Source organism: Salmo trutta, chromosome 1, assembly GCF_901001165.1.
Source record: "Salmo trutta chromosome 1, fSalTru1.1, whole genome shotgun sequence".
Classification (NCBI taxonomy): Eukaryota; Metazoa; Chordata; class Actinopteri; order Salmoniformes; family Salmonidae; genus Salmo; species Salmo trutta.
In genome coordinates, this window is record NC_042957.1 from 53,068,298 (window position 1) to 53,085,944 (window position 17,647).

General features: G+C 47.3%; 1 protein-coding gene across 7 annotated transcripts in view; it reads left to right on the top strand.

The window, feature by feature from the left end:
• Window positions 1-15,629, top strand: part of LOC115199851 (myocardin-related transcription factor A) — a 44,390-nt gene extending 28,761 nt beyond the window's left edge. For 5 of the 7 annotated variants that reach the window (XM_029762348.1, XM_029762356.1, XM_029762393.1 and 2 more), the window contains 14 exons: window positions 4,737-4,792; window positions 4,949-5,024; window positions 5,251-5,466; window positions 8,942-9,219; window positions 9,365-9,618; window positions 9,728-9,893; window positions 9,996-10,442; window positions 10,561-11,406; window positions 11,552-11,761; window positions 11,868-11,984; window positions 12,350-12,499; window positions 12,604-12,693; window positions 12,841-12,898; window positions 12,999-15,629. In XM_029762348.1, coding sequence (XP_029618208.1) covers window positions 4,737-4,792; window positions 4,949-5,024; window positions 5,251-5,466; window positions 8,942-9,219; window positions 9,365-9,618; window positions 9,728-9,893; window positions 9,996-10,442; window positions 10,561-11,406; window positions 11,552-11,761; window positions 11,868-11,984; window positions 12,350-12,499; window positions 12,604-12,693; window positions 12,841-12,898; window positions 12,999-13,594 — 3,560 coding nt within the window. In that variant the 3' untranslated portion in view covers window positions 13,595-15,629. The remainder of the gene's footprint in view (window positions 1-4,736; window positions 4,793-4,948; window positions 5,025-5,250; window positions 5,467-8,941; window positions 9,220-9,364; window positions 9,619-9,727; window positions 9,894-9,995; window positions 10,443-10,560; window positions 11,407-11,551; window positions 11,762-11,867; window positions 11,985-12,349; window positions 12,500-12,603; window positions 12,694-12,840; window positions 12,899-12,998) is intronic. The other 2 variants (XM_029762366.1, XM_029762374.1) reach the window with 2 other exon arrangements.
• The last annotated feature ends 2,018 nt before the right edge of the window (window positions 15,630-17,647 follow it).

Genomic DNA, 17,647 nt, shown 5'->3' on the forward strand with positions numbered 1-17,647 from the left:
GGAGAGGGTGTGAGGAATTGGTAGAGGAAGAGGGTGTGAGGAGATGGCGGAGGAGGTGGTGTGAGGAGATGGCGGAGGAGGTGGTGTGAGGAGATGGCGGAGGAGGTGGTGTGAGGAGATGGCGGAGGAGGTGGTGTGAGGAGATGGCGGAGGAGGTGGTGTGAGGAGATGGCGGAGGAGGTGGTGTGAGGAGATGGCGGAGGAGGTGGTGTGAGGAGATGGCGGAGGAGGTGGTGTGAGGAGATGGCAGAGGAGAAGGTGTGAGGAGATTGCAGAGCACAGGAGAGGAGAGGCTGTGAGGAGATGGCAGAGAACAGGAGAGGAGAGGCTGTGAGGAGATGGCAGAGAACAGGAGAGGAGAGGCTGTGAGGAGATGGCAGAGAACAGGAGAGGAGAGGCTGTGAGGAGATGGCAGAGAACAGGAGAGGAGAGGCTGTGAGGAGATGGCAGAGAACAGGAGAGGAGAGGCTGTGAGGAGATGGCAGAGAACAGGAGAGAGTGTGAGGAGATGGCAGAGAACAGGTGAGGGTGTGAGGAGATGGCAGAGAACAGGAGAGGGTGTGAGGAGAGGCTGTGAGGAGATGGCAGAGAACAGGAGAGGAGAGGAGAGGCTGTGAGGAGATGGCAGAGAACAGGAGAGGAGAGGCTGTGAGGAGATGGCAGAGAACAGGAGAGGAGAGGGAAAGAGTAGCAGTCACAGGAAAGGCATTTGTCTGCTAAACGACCACCTGACGGCAGGTGAGTCATCATGTCTACTGACTACTTCCTTCGCTCCCTCTCCTTCTCTCGCTTCCCTCCTGAATACATATTTAACCTCCTAGGTCTGAGTATCAGACCATACTGCAAAATAGGTCCTCCTTGCTGGTACTGTCAGTGTGCAGACAGCCACTTCTCTTTCCTCTCATTCCCTTTTACATTTTTGATGTAGTGCACTTTGTATGGAATAGGGTGCCATTTGGGACACAGTCTCTGTTTTATGCAATCCCAGGGTGACACCACTCCAACCAATCAGAGAGCAGTGTGGAAGTGGTCTCATGTAAAAGCAGTGTTTTTGTTTCAACCACAGATAAAGAGAAGAGCTAAATGAGTGTTAGTGATCACTGCTGACTGGAGGACTGGTTCAATCGGAGGCCTGCAACATTTTCTACTCACCGCCTCAGAGATGCGTATACTACATGACCAAAAGTATGTGGACCTACTTGTTGAACATCTCCTTCCAAAATCATGGGCATTAATATGGAGTTGGTCCCCCCTTTGATGCTGTAACAGCCTCCACTCCTCTGGGAAGATTTTCCACTAGATGTTGGAACATTAATGTGGGGGACTTCAGCCACGAGCATTAGTGAGGTCGGGCACTGATGTTGGGCGATTAGGCCTGGCTCGCAGTCGGCGTTCAAATTCATCCCAAAGGTGTTCATTGGGGTTGAGGTCAGGGCTCTGTGCAGGCCAGTCAAGTTCTTCCACACCGATCTCGACAAACCATTTCTGTATGGAACTCTTTGTGCATGGGTGCGTTGTCGCATTGTCATGCTAAAACAGGAAAGGGCCTTCCCCAAACCATTGCCACAAAATTGGAAGCACAGAATCGGCTGAAATGTCATTGTATGCTATAGCGTTAAGATTTCCCTTCACTGGAATTAAGGGGCCTAGCCCGAACCATGAAAAACAGCCCCCGGCCATTATTACTCCTCCACCAAACTTTACAGTTGGCACTATGCATTGGGGCAGGAAGCGTTCTCCTGGCATCCACCAAACCCAGATTCGTCCGTCGGACTGCCAGATGGTGAAGTGTGATTCATCACTCCAGAGAACGCATTTCCACTGCTCCAGAGTCCAGCTGACGCTTGGCATTGCGCATGGTAATCTTAGGCTTGTGTGCAGCTGTTCGGCCATGAAAACCCATTTCATGAAGCTCCTGACAAACAGTTCTTGTGCTGACAATGTCAGTGAAGCGCTTCAGCACTCGGCGGTCCTGTTCTGTGAGTTTGTATGGCCTACCACTTCGCGGCTGAACCATTGTTGCTCCTAGACGTTTCCACTTCACAATAACAGCACTTATAGTTGACTGAGGCAGCGCTAGCAGGGCAGAAATTTGACAAACTGACTTGTTGGAAAGGTGGCATCCTATGACGGTGCTAGGTTGAAAGTCACTGAGCTCTTCAGTAAATCTATTCTGCTGCCAATTTTTCTCTATGGAGATTTTATACACCTATCAGCAATGGGTGTGGCTGAAATAGTCCACTAATTTGAAGGAGTGTCCACATACTTTTGTATAAATAGTGTTCAGCCAATTGGCTCTTTGTCCAGACAAACATTAGCCTGAATGTGCACTGTTGGGTGGATAACATAACATTCTAGAACGTTGGCTAACAGTCATACGTTTGCTTACGCACATTGTTACGAGTGTATGAAAATGAATTACTAAGTCAAGATAATGGGATTTTCCATAGCGTATACTGTACGCTCTAACCTAGAAAACAGTGAAGCATATTCAGGACGCGCACACTCATGTCTCTGTGGAGAGAAATGTAGATTTTTGCAATTTGAAGCATTTGTCTAATTCAAGAAAACAATGAAACGTATTGTCAAGCCTTCAATTACAGGAATCAAAATTACCTTTTAAAATAGAATAGATACTTTATTGTCCATTTTGGACAGTTTAATGACGCTTGATTATTGTTTTATATGATTGACATGAGCTGTTTTTATTAGATGGCTGTTATAGCTAGTGATATCACATACCGAGTATTCAATTAGATAACAATCATGACTGTTTCTCATGGTTGGAATCATTTAACAGTATTTGTGCGACTGCATGCATGGTTAGCCGGCTGTGGTGTAAGGGTGTGTTTGTGTCACACTGTGTGAACCTGGGCTATAATAAGCAGACCTGGTGATATCCTACCTTGCATGTTATTTATATCCACTTTAAGACATCGCGCGCTGCTACTAGTAAAACTGCAGAGAAGACGTGATCCACACACCATCATGCATCAAACACTCGTCCTCACGCTCACAGATGCACTTAGGTGACTCTCGTTATTCTGCATGCATAAATCCATTGCGGTCCATGATGTTCATAAGCTTAGCCACAGATGCAGACACAGTCAGTCCATTTAGGAGCGCAGGGATGGACTGAGAATAATTCTTTCAACATGTACATTTATTCAGTGGTGAGTGGTCAGGATGTACAGTGTTTTGCTCAAGAGGCTAGATATATTTCGCAGTCATGTTGGTTGGTTATTTGGTGAAGGAAGGTTCAGGAAACACTTTCAACAATGAATACCTAATTAATATTGCATTAAAGAAGATTAGGGTGCTATGCTATGAGAATATGAGAGCAACAGCAATTATTGTTTTATTATCTTTCATTAAATTCAATTAGAAGGTGTAATTGATGGTCATTTTGTTCAGCCCATACTGCTTGGTTACATAATGGGGTGTTGTGACTAGAAGGAAGGGGAGGAAGCCAGACAGGATGTGAAAAAAGAGAGTGAAAGTGGGGTTCATGTACAGGTAGTTGCACAGACAAACACCCAGCATCAGACTAAACACGTTCAACTCCACTATAAAAACACAACAACAGACTTCAACCAGATGTAAACTACTCAGGATAACACCTAACTCTCAAAGGCCTCCTGACTTCAGATCCTGGAATGGCTCTTTGATGTTGTCAGCACAATGCCTCGTTAATGAAGGGGGCTGTGCTTTTTACTGGTTGGCTCTCCTCTGTGTCTTCCTCACTTAAACACCCACAGCCCCCGAGAGCCGCCCCCTTCCATTACAATAGTTGGATTTTCAAATCAACCCCCGAGGAAGTATAATCAAACGTTTGAGATGTCTGTAGCGTAGCAGGGCCGTTACATGTTATAACTGCTACGTAGCAGTCCCTCTTGTACCCTAACAGCAGGGCAGTGTGTCAGCAGCGAGGGGGTTGGAGGCCGGTGATGCAGGCGCTCACGCAGATAAATGGGGCTTTTGGCTCTGACCTCATCATCGCCCTCCTGCTCCTCTCTCCTCACTGACAGACAGGCACGCTGGAACCGCACCGCCCAAGGAGGTCATGTCCTCTTCCAGGAGGCTATGGGGCACAGGGGTAGAGTCCTAGGGGTGTGTGGGTAACAGTGATGTGCCCATGCTCAACGGGGTGAACTGAGGCTTGTGCCGGTACTATGAGGCTGACCTGCGGCCAACTGACCTGACCCGCCCGGTCAGAACACACACTGTGCATTGCAGGGAGGGAGTGGGAGGGAGAGGGGGGCGGGAGCTAATGTGTGACTGACAATCTAGCTAGCACTCTCTTTATCGCTGTCTCTTGTCTGCTCTGACTGCAGAAACATGTCACTTTTCCCCACAGAAACAAGGTACTGAAGGTAGCTATATGATAGCTCAATATACAATACATGCATTATTCTATAGACCGGGAAGCAATATGTAGTGGCTGGAGTAATTCTCAAACAGTGGAAAATCACATTCAGGGAGAACTCTTCGATGTCTCCATTCCATTCCCACCTTGTGACTATGTCAGATCATGAAAATGGAAACCTGCTATTTGACTCATGAATGACTAGAGGCATACTGATATGCTATTGGTTTTGAGTACTCAAGTGTAAAATGTAAAGTACATTATGAAGTCCTTGCCTGGTACATGAGGGCATACGTTTCTAGCCACTTGTTTTTTAAACATCAGCGTGAACATTCACTTTGCCCTGTTAATGTCCTCTCTCTCTCCCCAGCGCTGAAAAGTCCAGCTGCCTTCCACGAACAGAGACGAAGTTTAGAGCGAGCGCGGGTGAGTTTCTCTTCATACTCCTCTCACTCTTTGTGTTGTCTGTCAGATGAACACTTTTAAACTGACCCTCAACGGTGAACTGGTTAAAAAGTGAATCATTTCTCCCCTTCTCTCTTCCTCTTTTCTCTTTTCTCTTCCTCTTCTCCCCTCTCCCAGACTGAAGACTACCTAAAGAGGAAGATCCGAAGTCGGCCGGAGAGGTCGGAGCTGGTCAGGATGCACATTCTGGAGGGTGAGTTTCTCAGACAGCGCCCCCTCCCTGAGCCATACGGTGCTACACCTAAAAAATGTAGGCTATAAAATAAATTCCCTCAATTGTTTGCTCTTCCATTCCATTAGCTGATATTGAGTGCCATAACTGGTAGCTGTGATGTGTGCTTTTACCTTTTGTATTTGCATCATTACATAAGCATTGAAGTTGAAAGTCACAGCTTTGATTTCCTGGTTCCCTGATAAAGATCACGTGCCTGATGGTTGTTGGCTGGCTAACCCGCTGTGTGCTGTGTGTTCAGAGACGTCGGCGGAACCCTCCCTCCAGGCCAAACAACTGCAGTTGAAGAGGGCCCGTCTGGCTGACGACCTCAACGACAAGATCTCCCACCGGCCCGGCCCCATGGAGCTCATTCACAAGAACATCCTGCCTGTACACAGCAGCATCAAACAGGCCATCATAGGTAACTAAAGCAGCAGCATCAAACAGGCCATCATAGGTAACTAAAGCAGCAGCATCAAACAGGCCATCATAGGTAACTAAAGCAGCAGCATCAAACAGGCCATCATAGGTAACTAAAGCAGCAGCATCAAACAGGCCATCATAAGTAACTAAAGCAGCAGCATCAAACAGGCCATCATTAGTAACTAAAGCAGCAGTATCAAACAGGCCATCATAGGTAACTAAAGCAGCAGCATCAAACAGGCCATCATAGGTAACTAAAGCAGCAGCATCAAACAGGCCATCATAGGTAACTAAAGCAGCAGCATCAAGCAGACACAGTACCACTCCATATTATGTAGCCACACTAGCAAATGACCTCTCATGATGATCACTATTCTATTTCAACAGCATCAAACAGGTTCTTGTAAGAAGTCCACAATTCCACATGCCCAATGTTTCCAATTGCCACAATTCACAAATTCGCTCACTAGCGTGACGTGAACATCTGCTGAATAAGCAAAAATAGTCCACCCAGTGAAACTCTATATGAAGGTCATCAGGAACAGGTACTGAATAAAATCTCATATGAACTCTGCTCACATCGGACCCAGTCACACGTCATATTAATACTGTGCATCTGTGTGTGTCTCAGTGTGTGTATGTACAGTGCATTCGGAAAGTATTCAGACCCCTTGACATTTTGTTACGTTACAGCCTTATTCTAAAATGGATTCAATAGTTTTTCCCCCCCTCATCAATCTACACACAATACCCCTTGACAGCAAAAAACTGTTTTTTAGAAATGTTTGCTAATTTATAAAAAAATAAAAAACTGCAATATCACTTTTATATAAGTATTCAGACCCTTTGCTCAGTACTTTGTTGAAGCACCCTTGGCAGTGATTACAGCTTCAAGTCTTCTTGGGTATGACGCTACAAGCTTCGCACTCCTGTATTTGGGGAGTTTCTCCCATTCTTCTCTGCAGATCCTCTCAAGCTCTGTCAGGTTGGATGGGGAGCGTCGCTGCACAGCTATTTTCAGGTTTCTCCATGGATGTTCGATCGGGTTCAAGTCTGGGCTCTGGCTGGGCCGCTCAAGGACATTCAAAGACTTGTCCCGAAGCCACTCCTGCTTTGTCTTGGCTGTGTGCTTAGGTCGTTGTCCTGTTGGAAGGTGAACCTTCGCACCAGTCTGAGGTCCTGAGCGCCCTGGAGCAGGTTTTCATCAAGGATCTCTCTGTGCTTTGCTCCGTTCATCTTTCCCTCAATCCTGACTAGTCTCCCAATCCCTGCCGCTGAAAAACATCCCTACAGCATGCTGCCACCACCATGCTTCACCTTAGGGATGGTGCCAGGTTTCCTCCAGACAGGACGCTTGGCATTCAGGCCGACGGGTTCAATCTTGGTTTCATCAGACCAGAGAACCTTGTTTTTCATGGTCTGAGAGTCTTTGGGTACCCTTTGGCAAACTCCAAGCGGGCTGTCATGTGCCTTTTACTGAGGAGTGGCTTCCGTCTGGCCACTCTACCATAAAGGTCTGATTGGTGGAGTGCTGCAGAGATGGTTGTCCTTCTGGAAAGTTATCCCATCTCCACAGAGGAACTCTGGAGCTCTGTCAGAGTGACTATTGGGTACTTGGTCACCTCCCTGACCAAGGCCCTTCTCCCCCGATTTGGCTGGGTGGCCAGCTCTAGTCTTGGTGATTCCAAACTTCTTCCATTTAAGAATGATGGAGGCCACTGTGTTTTTAGGGACCAGAAATGTTTTGGTACCCTTCCCCAGATCTGTGAATCGACACAATCCTGTCTCTGAGCTCTACGGACAATTCTTTTGACCTCATGCCTTGGTTTTTGCTCTGACATGCACTGTCAACTGTGGGACCTTATATAGACAGGTGCATGCTTTTTCAAATCATGTCCAATCAGTTGAATTTACCACAGGTGGACTACAATCAAGTTGTAGAAACAGCTCAAGGATGATCAGTGGAAACAGGGTGAACCTGAGCTCAATTTCGAGTCTCATAGCAAGGGGTCTGAATACTTATGTAATAAGGTGTTTAAGTTTAATACATTTGCAAACATTTCTAAAAACCTGTTTTCGCTTTGTCATTATGGGGTATTGTGTGTACATTGCTGAGATTTAAAAAAAAAAAAAAAAAAAGAATCCATTTTAGAATAAGGCTGTAACATAACAAAATGTGGAAAAAGTCAAGCGTCTGAGTACTTTCCGAATGCACTGTATGTGTGTTAAAACGTGAGAACCTCTGCTTGGCCCTCCTGGCCATCTCCTCCTCCAGCCAAAATGAACATATTGATGTTCAAGTTGGTATTCCCCCCCACCATGCCCATCTAGAAGGGCCTTGCCTGCCTTCAGATGCTTCAAAGCTGCTGCCAAGCATGGAGATATCATTCTTAACCTTAGATATGTATTTATACACACACTGTAAATTCATGACTGTCTGATGAGCAGGGGCCAACCTCATTGCCCACCTCCCCACTGCGGGCCCCTCATGGGCGCAAATTATATTAATCATACTAATGTTTGTTCGCATTTGTGCGTTCACAGAAACATGTTGATTTCAATTTCACACAACACTATAAAATGTGAGGGTGTCAGTTTGTGTGTGTGGCTGTGTGTGCGCACGCATCGAGACATGACTTGGCACAGTTGGTTGGATTAGATGTAAAGGAAATGTCTTGCCACACCAGAGTTCACATAACAGGTAGTCTCTACTGTGCTGTTAAACCGAGAGATAAATGAGATCATAGAAACTGGATTGATTGCTGTGAAGATGAACGTAAACATGTCTGAGCGTCAGGTTCCAGCATGGTTCAATCTCAGGGGATTGCCCCTGCTGTCGGTGGTTCTTAATAACAACAATCAAATTACAGGCAGTCATATCCACACAGAGAACAGGGACATGACTTAAACCTGTGCTGCTTTCCACACTCTCAGCCACACAAACACACACACACAAACGGCGGTGGAAAGGGGAAGCCATCACATGATTGGTTCAGGAAGAGAATGAATCATATCCCATATTGGTTATTCATCATCTCCCACTGATGGGAAATTAATAGCCAACGGTGCTCACTGAGCGCTCCAATTGCCTGCCATCTGTAAATAAAAGATCCATAATGGTCTTTATCAAAGGCGTGGGGATGTACCAGCCATATACAATGTGATGATAAAGCCCCGGGCCCAGCAGGCCTCCATCTCCTCCTGCTGCCTGCCTGCTGCCACTGCAGGAACCTCTGTTGATGCTGACTAACTGACTGGCTGCTGAGAGAAATGATGTCATGGCTAATGTTGACACAAAGCCTGGCTTTTTTTTTACATGGCTCTCTCACACTACATCACAACAACGATGACTGAACTGTCACTGGTGGCTCATTATTCTACTTTCTCTCACTGTTTATCTCCCTCTTTTTTCCCTCTTCTCTCTTTTCACTCTTTTGTTCTGTCTTCTCTTCATCCCTCTTTCTCTCCCTCAGAGACAGACTTCCCCAAGGTTGCTGGGGAGATATCCTCCTTTGATGAGGACAGTAGTGATACTCTCTCTCCTGATCAGCCCATTGGTCAGGAGTCTCCTCTGGGCCACGGCCCTCTGCCCTCTCCCCCCGACGCCCTAGCTTGCAACAGCACCCCCACACAGTTTCTCACTCCGGTTCCCCCGCCACCCCCTCCTCTTCCTCCCTTCTATGGGCCCTGCCAACCAGTGAAGTTGAGCAATGGGACAGCAGTTCTGAGAGCCGCCCCTGCACTGAACAAGGTTAGTGGCAGCTGTCATGGCTAATTATGAGTATTGTATCAAAGCCCATTGTATTTGTATTATTAGTTTAGCATTACTTCTGTTGTTAACAGTAGACTAGTCCAGTGTTTAATCCACTACGCCTTAATGATCTTTCCCCCTGTAGTCCCAGCCAAAGCCCACCTCAGAGCGCCCACCTCAGCGATCCAAGAAGCCCAAGGACAACAAGCCCAAGGTGAGGAAGCTGAAGTACCACCAGTACATCCCCCCGGACCAGAAGGCCGACCACGAGCCGCCCCCTCAGCTGGACTCCACCTACGCCAAGATCCTCCACCAGCAGCAGCTCTTCCTCCAGCTGCAGATCATCAACCAGCAGCAGCAACACTACAACTACCACACCATCCTTCCTGCACCGCCCAAGTGAGTGAGTGTGTGTTTGCGCGTGTGTATACAACTGCTTCACATACCCATCCACTCCAGCCTGTATCCTATCCTATCATCGTTTTGACTCTCGTTTTTTTCTCTCCAGACCACAAACAGATCAACCACTTCCCACCAATGGCCCCTCTCCTTCTCCGGCCGTACCCGCCCCCTCGACATCCTCCTCCAGTCAAAGTGCACCAAGCCGGCAGAGTGACACACATGTGGGAGGGGCCACACCAGGTTCTTTGCCTCCTAACCTGGACGACCTGAAGGTCAGTAAAAGCCGTTGCGTTTATCAAGAGTTGACTGTGTTGACAAAACCAACTGTGTGTCTGTAAACATTTCACATTCTGACACCTTCTTTTGTCCTCCAGGTGGCTGAACTGAAGCATGAGCTCAAACTGCGGAGCTTGCCTGTATCAGGCACCAAGAATGACCTCATCGAGCGGTTGAGGAACTACCAGGCTCAGCAGAACAGTCGTGGTGGTGGTAGTGCAACAACTACAACAGCAGGGGGTGCCACAGGGTCAGGGGCCGGAGCTCCCAAAACCAACCACCCAACACAACAACAACAAAAACAACTACTAAAACAACAGCAACTTTCCCAACACCAGGCCCTGTCCTCTGTGGTCCACCAATCAGGAGATGCAGGTGTGGTAACCTTGGCAACCTTCCCGTTCATGACCACTGCTCCACAGCAGATCATGCACTTCGGCAGCACTAGCTCCTCCCCGCCTGTCTCTCCTGCCCCTTCGGACCGCTCGCTAGCTGGGATGAGCCCAGACGAGACGAGCTGTAATGGAGACGCATTTGGGGAGATGGTAGGTTTCCTTTCTATATCAGATGTGTCCTTACTTTAAAAATATATGTTTTTATAGTGCCCAGATGTCAGGTTTTATGGTTTGAATCTTGAGAGACTACTTTTCTCTTTCCAAATAGGTAAGCTCTCCCCTCACCCAGCTAAGCCTCCATCCCTCCCCACAGCATCGTGGCACTATCAAAGAGGAGTTGAGTGGCTCGACCCCAACAGCCTGCCAGTTCTCCATGGCTGCTCTGCAGAAACGCCTGCAAGTAGCACCCCCGTCTGTGAACAAGGACCAGATGCTGCAGGAGAAGGACAAGCAGATCGAGGAGCTGACGTGCATGCTAAGGCAGAAACAGCGGCTGGTGGAGACCCTGCGCGTCCAGCTGGAACAGGGCAAGAGAGGGGGCCGGGACGCCCTCCCAGAACCCCTGGGCCTTGTCAGGGTGAAGGAAGAGCCCCCAGACATACCCAGTATCCCCTCCACATTTTGCCCCAATGCCCGCTCCCCGACCCCTTCCCAGTGCCACATGGAGGTCACCAAGATGACCATCAAGCAGGAGGTCGGGGATGTGGAAGAGGCCGTGGAGCCGTCCTTGGAAGCCCCACCTCAGCAGGTGCAGCTGGAGCAGATCCAGGCGCAGCAGCGGTCGCAGCTGGAGCAGCTGAAGGTGCAGCAGACGCAGCAGATCAACGCGCTGCAGCTGGCACAGCAGCAGGCCCTGCAGCAGCTGCTCCTACAGCAGAACCAGCAGAATCTGCAGAAACACCGCTCACTGCAGAGGAAGAAGAAGTCCCACAAGCAACAGCTCAAGCAGCAGCAGCAGCAGCAACAGCTACTGTCCCAACAACCACAGCAGATACAATCAAAGAACCAACAGCTGTTACAGTCAAAGCATCAACAACAGCAGATATTGCAGGCACAACAACAACAACAGCAGATATTGCAGGCACAACAACAACAACAGCTGAAGTCACAACAGGTCAGTGGCAGTCAAAACAACTCAACGGCTAGTCACAACAAGAGCTGCAGACAGTGACAGCAAAACAAATGTGATCCCAGTCAGAATAGTCAGTGTGTCACCTTGTGTTAGTCTCTCACTGACTAATGCCTTTGGTCTCTTCCAGGTGTCTCAGATGTTCCTCAATCTGCAGTCGAGCTCCACCACTTCCTTCCCCTTGGATCTCCTCAAGACACACTCCACACCTACCCTGGTGACAGACAGCAACGGCAACCATTTCCTCATCGCACTAACCAATCACCATGCCGAGAGCCAAGGGAGTGATACGCCACAAGGCACTCCACAGGGCAAAGCAACCAATCACATCATACTGCAGGTAAACATTTAAATCCCTATTTCACTCAAACCTAATGTTTTTGTTTAGGGACTCCTTGTGCTGCTTACTTTTCTTCTCACGCCATTTCTCTCCTTGGTCTAACCAGAGACTGCAGTCAACTCCCACCAAGCTGCCCAGCCAATCCCCTCTTCAGTTGTCCAACAGTGACACCCAATCAAAACCGAAAACTCAACCAGGCCTTGTGAAACAGCCAACCAGAAAGGTAAGGGAAAGGTTCTAAAAGCCTGATATGTAGGATGTCCGTTGAACAGTGGTCAATGGAGCCTCAATTATGGTGGTGACTGGCTTGTTGCTAATGTCCCATTAAGTGAGAGAGTCATTCAGAAATGCCTCGGTGACTCCAATAATCGGCTGTGGTATGTGAATTAACAATGTAAACCCTGTAATACGCTGACAGCATCCTTGATATATATAAGAGCTGATAACTAATGCAATGTAATAGTGATTATTATTCTGGTAATTACTGTAATGATGTTCCTCATCTTTGATTTATGTTTTAAACTCAGAATGAAGCTTTCAGCTCATTTGCATCTCAGCTAATTAAGATTTATCTCCCATTTTGCTTAGGGACAGAAGGCGGGGCTGCAGGTGTCAACCAAACACTCCCCAGGGGTCGCTCTCTCATTCTCTGCCCCGCCCAATCTCCAGCCTTTCTTCCCCAATGATGACTCCTCCGCTTCTGAAAAAGACGCCTCCCCCTCTCCTCCAGCTCAAACGGTAATTGTGAACCTGTTAACTTGTACTGTAGCTGCGGTTCTCTAAAGGGACAAGTTAATAGTATACATTTTTAAGACATGAGAACATTGTTGTATTTCCATCAGGAGGATTTGAGTCCAGGTCTTGACCATGAACCCCTGTTCAGCCCTCCTTCTCCCAAACAGACACCCTCCCCTAACCCACCGGATGACAAGGTAACCCACGCCGCCTGGTTGTTTCTATGTTTGTGTCTCAGAGGTCTCATTATGGACAACCATGCCGAGACTCTTGCTCTTTTGTATTCACCTCTCAACTCAGTGGCTGTGTCACGTTTTACTATTCTCCCTGTGTCTTGCTCCCAGGATAATGGATCCACCCAGCATATGGACGACCTCTTCGACATCCTGATTCAGACAGGAGGTGAGTGTTGAATGCCGATAGAAGGAGAACTCCTCCTGGTTTCCTGATTCAATATTTGTCTCCTACTGGTTGACATTTCTTCTCTCTCCTCCTCTCCCAGAAATCTCAGCCACCTTCAAACCAGCGCCCGACCCTTCCCTGGCGCGACTGCGCCCCAACACCCCTTCCCCTTCCCACTCTCAGGCCCCCTCCCCTCTCCAGCTGCAACTCCACTTCTCGCCCTCCACCCCTCCTGAACCCTCCACCCCCCAGCCAGGCCCAGGGGAGGAGGAGGAGCTGCAGGCACCGGCCACCGTTGATCAGGACGTAAGCAACACAGGAAATGGACGTCTGGAGGACTTCTTGGAGAGCACCACGGGCAAACCCCTCCTGGGTGTGGAGCCTGGCGGTCCCCTGACCCTGATTGACGACCTTCACAGTCAAATGCTGAGCACCCCCAGCATCCTGGACCACACATCCTCGCCCATGGACACCTATGAGCTGTCGGGCTACACGGCCAACCCCCCTGGCCTGGACTTCGGAGACCATGCCCTGGACAGCATGGACTGGCTGGATATCACCATGGGAGGGGCAAGCAACGAGATTGCAGGGCTCGCCCCACTGGGTCCCCTGGGCCCCCACACGCCCCCCAGCGTCTTCTCAGCAGACTTTCTGGACAGTTCAGACCTGCAGCTCCACTGGGACTCCTGCTTATAGCCCTGGACAGTCTTAGTGTCATCCACACAGATGGATGATGATGTTACATTGTAAAACTCTCTCTTTTCTCAACGTACGGTACAACAACTCAAAAACACACTGGCTCTACTGCACTCTGAACTCAGTCCCTCTTACTGACTATCACTTTGATAGGTTTCTTATGTGTATACCCTTACGTTCTATAAGGCAGGCCCTCTTACACATGTAGCTTAACAACCCCTGTGGACCGTAGTTGATGATGCACCTTCATCTGAGCCTGTCAGCAGCTTACCGTAGCTACCGATCTAGACTATTGTCTACGTTTATTATTGCCCTTAGTAGTATTAGTAATAGTATGGAGATATTGTAACAATGTTGAACCAGTAATGTGAGAACAAGACGATAATCACGTCTGTCTAGCAGCTGTCTAGCAGCTTTAGGGTTAAAAAAAACCACAACCTACTTATTTTCATGAGAACTTTAGAGGAGATGATCAGGGAAGCCAAGGTGAAGGAGAATCAAGTAGCTGTTTGTCAGCGTGAATGCATGCAGGAGTCAGACCATGGCTCCAGTGTAGCAGTCTGGTGAGTGCAGCTCTGGCTGAGTAGGAGAACCGCAGGAGGAGCCTGGTACAGAGGAGAGACACACAGACAGATATTTGACTATGATATATTTTTTTCCCATAATATGGGATGTATTTTGGAATATATTTGAAAATGCCAGGAAACATGATTTCAGGTTTTAGAACACGTGGTCTCACTCGCTTAGCTTTAATGATGTTGCTCTAGAATATTATGACGGACGTGATAGGATTTGATATATTTGATAAAAATGAGAACCTGCTTTTTTAACAGAGGTATTGCTGCTACGTAAGTGTACTTTATCTCCCTTGGACGTAGGTTCATTTTCATAGACGCGCTGGACTATATGTCAGCCAGTACTGTAGCTAAAGTAAGTTAGGGTTAAGAGATTGCAAAGACGGACATGTTTGTTTCATTTTAACCTATATAAGCAATTAAGTATGCAGAGATGACGTGTTTCGTGTATGCTGTAGTGATGACGTGTTTCGTGTATGCTGTAGTCCACTCCATCAATTATAGTGATGCCTACTGAACCAGGAGCTGCAGTGGTGAACCACAAATGCTGTGTTATTATTTTGGGTGCCACTTAACATCAGGACTGTATTATTATTATGTACTGTATCAGTACCTTTGCCAAACAATTTATTAATAAAGTCCTCCCTATAAATTCTTGCTGTAATATACCAATTTAGACACTGAAAATGTATTATAATGCACAGTTCTTTTTTTGACTTGACAGTGTTTTTCCATTTTAGGCAATGGAGCACTACGAAGTACACGGTTTACTGTGACAAATTCTGTTAACAGTGTGAACTCTCTATCCGGAGTTAGAAAACCTATTTTGTATTTTATTGAATCTTTATTTAACTAGGCAAGTCGGTTAAGAACAAATTCTTATTTACACTGACGGCCTTTCCCGGCCAAACCCGGACGACGCTGGGCCAATTGTGTGCCGCGCTATGGGACTCCCGATCATGGCCGGATGTGATACAGCCTGCATTTGCACAGCCTCAGACTCGCACTCACACAACACTGCACACACACATGTGCACATGCTCAATTTTGAGCATCGCTAGCTTGTTTGAATGGATTATCCTTTTCATGGTTTGTTGCATATCACCACAAAGATACATTCAAGATATGCTTCTCTCTCACTTCTCCTTTGTGTGTGTTTGTGGTGGGGGTGGACAGGCAGTTTCTGTCCAGTATATCCTCCTCTTTGACTTTTTGCCCTTATGGGGGCCTGACTGGTGCTGTTGAATGGAAAACCCTCCATGGTAGAGGGATTGTAGACCAGTTAGCCCCGATCTGCTGTATTAGGGATTCTGAAATGCTCCATTTTAAGTTGTCAACACTTGAGGGATTTGGGGATTGCTCTGGGGAGGGAAACTGGTTGGGCTTCTTCATGATTTGGACATTTTTATGTATATATTTTTTTTTTAGAAAAGTAATTGATTAAATTTAAATTTGATAAATTGTGGTTTACAGCGTGGATGTTTGGGGGCCACAGCATGGAATGAGGGTTGGAGATGAACATTTTGAAAAAGCAGATACTGTGAAGTAATCATTTAGCACCGGAATCCCCCTAGAGCAGGTTTCTCTAACTGGTGGCCCGTGTCCCGAATTTGGCCAGTGGGTGATTTTATTTGGCCCCCCAAATTTTCTGAGCAAAATAAAATACAATATATAATTGTTTTGTTGGACATAAAAGACTAAAAACACGAGCAAATCTGCTTCGTTATTTTAATTTTGGAAGTCTGTTCCAAAGAATACCCATACATAATACCCACTTTCATGTGCTCACTTTTTTTTGTCTGTGTGTCTGCAGGTATACTGACGAGGAGGAACACAAAGGTATATACAATTGGTATCGGTTTTCCACATGTTATGTAGATCACATGTATCATCTTTGTATACATTATTTTATTTAATGCTTTCTCGAAACCTTACAGGACTCACAGAAGCCATTGTCCTCTTCCCTTACCTCTTCAATGAAGATCCAAGGGGCTTCTGGACACGTGTCAAAACTGAACTCTTTCAATAAGCAGTTCATATTTCTTTTTGTTTAATTAACCAATCTGGAACCCCAATTAATTTTCCGGCCAATTTTCAAAGTTAATCTGTTTTAAGCTTATATTTTCTCAGTGAAGAAGTGTCCCGTCTTTTCAGTTTAATTCCTCTTGCTACTTTATTCCTGACTGTAATTGAAGCTGAAACAATAGTGTGCAGGTCTCTGAGTATTGAGTAAGGTACTTTATTTCTGCCAACTAATTGAAAACGTCACTCAAGACCCCCTGCCGCCCCATCCACCCACATGCCCCCTCCCATCCCACTTAAGTTGTTCCGGATGCATCCAATCGCAATGAATTCCTCCGCATTTAATTCATTTTCTGCTCTGAAATAGTCCATCAGGTTTTATGGGCTGTCTAACCCCACCCACTACTCCATCACAGATCACCCCTCTTAAACCATACATATTGATTAGGGTCACTAGTGTTTTATGACGTGGTGGGGGTACCTACCTGCCATTGTTGGGGGGTTGAAGCAATCTCTCTTTGGAATTAATTTGACAAATGACAATCCTCTGGTTGGCATTAGTGGGGATAAAAGAGTCCTGTAGAGGTAGAGCTGCAAATTGAGTTGATTGACGGAGGTACAGTACAGACTTGGAAGGGAACCAAATCCTTTTTTCTTTCCTGCGTTACCTCTTCTGGCCAACAGGTTGTGATGTGACCTTCAAGTAAAGGGTGCCTGATTTCCTTCCAAATGGGAGAATAGCAGTGCAGGGGGACTATGCAGCTCTTCAGGAGTGCTCAAATTGAATAGAGTTTATGAAATGGTGGATGGGAAGATCGATGGAGCCCATCCATCTAATGTACTGAAGTCGCTGTCGATGCCCCTCTGCGGACAGACAGGGTGTCCAGCCGTCCACACACCATTATGGCCCGAGTGACTGACCATTACAGGACCACCACGCCACTTAGAGCACGGCGCCTGCATATGTCAGTTGCTTGACCCGTGTCTGCTCTTATCTATTTCTCTTCGTCCTCCATGTTTTCCATCCACACACTTCCCTCTCTCTCCCTTTTCTTAAGCCTGTCGTTGCAGCCTGGGACCTTCCTGCCTGTGCACTGACAGCTGCTATGTGCAGACACTGAGCCAGTGAGATTGATGGAGCTGTCGCTGGCCTGCAGAGTGTGTGTGTGGGCGTGTGTGTGTTTGAGTGCCAGAGTGTATGGCGTGTGTGTGTGTGTGTGTGAGAGCATATGTGTGGAGAGGGAGGTTTGAAAGGCTCGATATCCTCCGACTGCAGTCCAATCACCCCTTACTGTTGTGCCAGACTGTTGCCTGTCTCAGACCCCCTATTCTGCTCCCTCCCCTCAGGCCCAGCCACCCCTCAAGGCCCCCCATTCTTGCCGCACAGTTAACAATCAATCAGCAGTATTACAATCACAATGCTGGTTCCTCATGTGGTGGGCTTATCTCTCTCTTA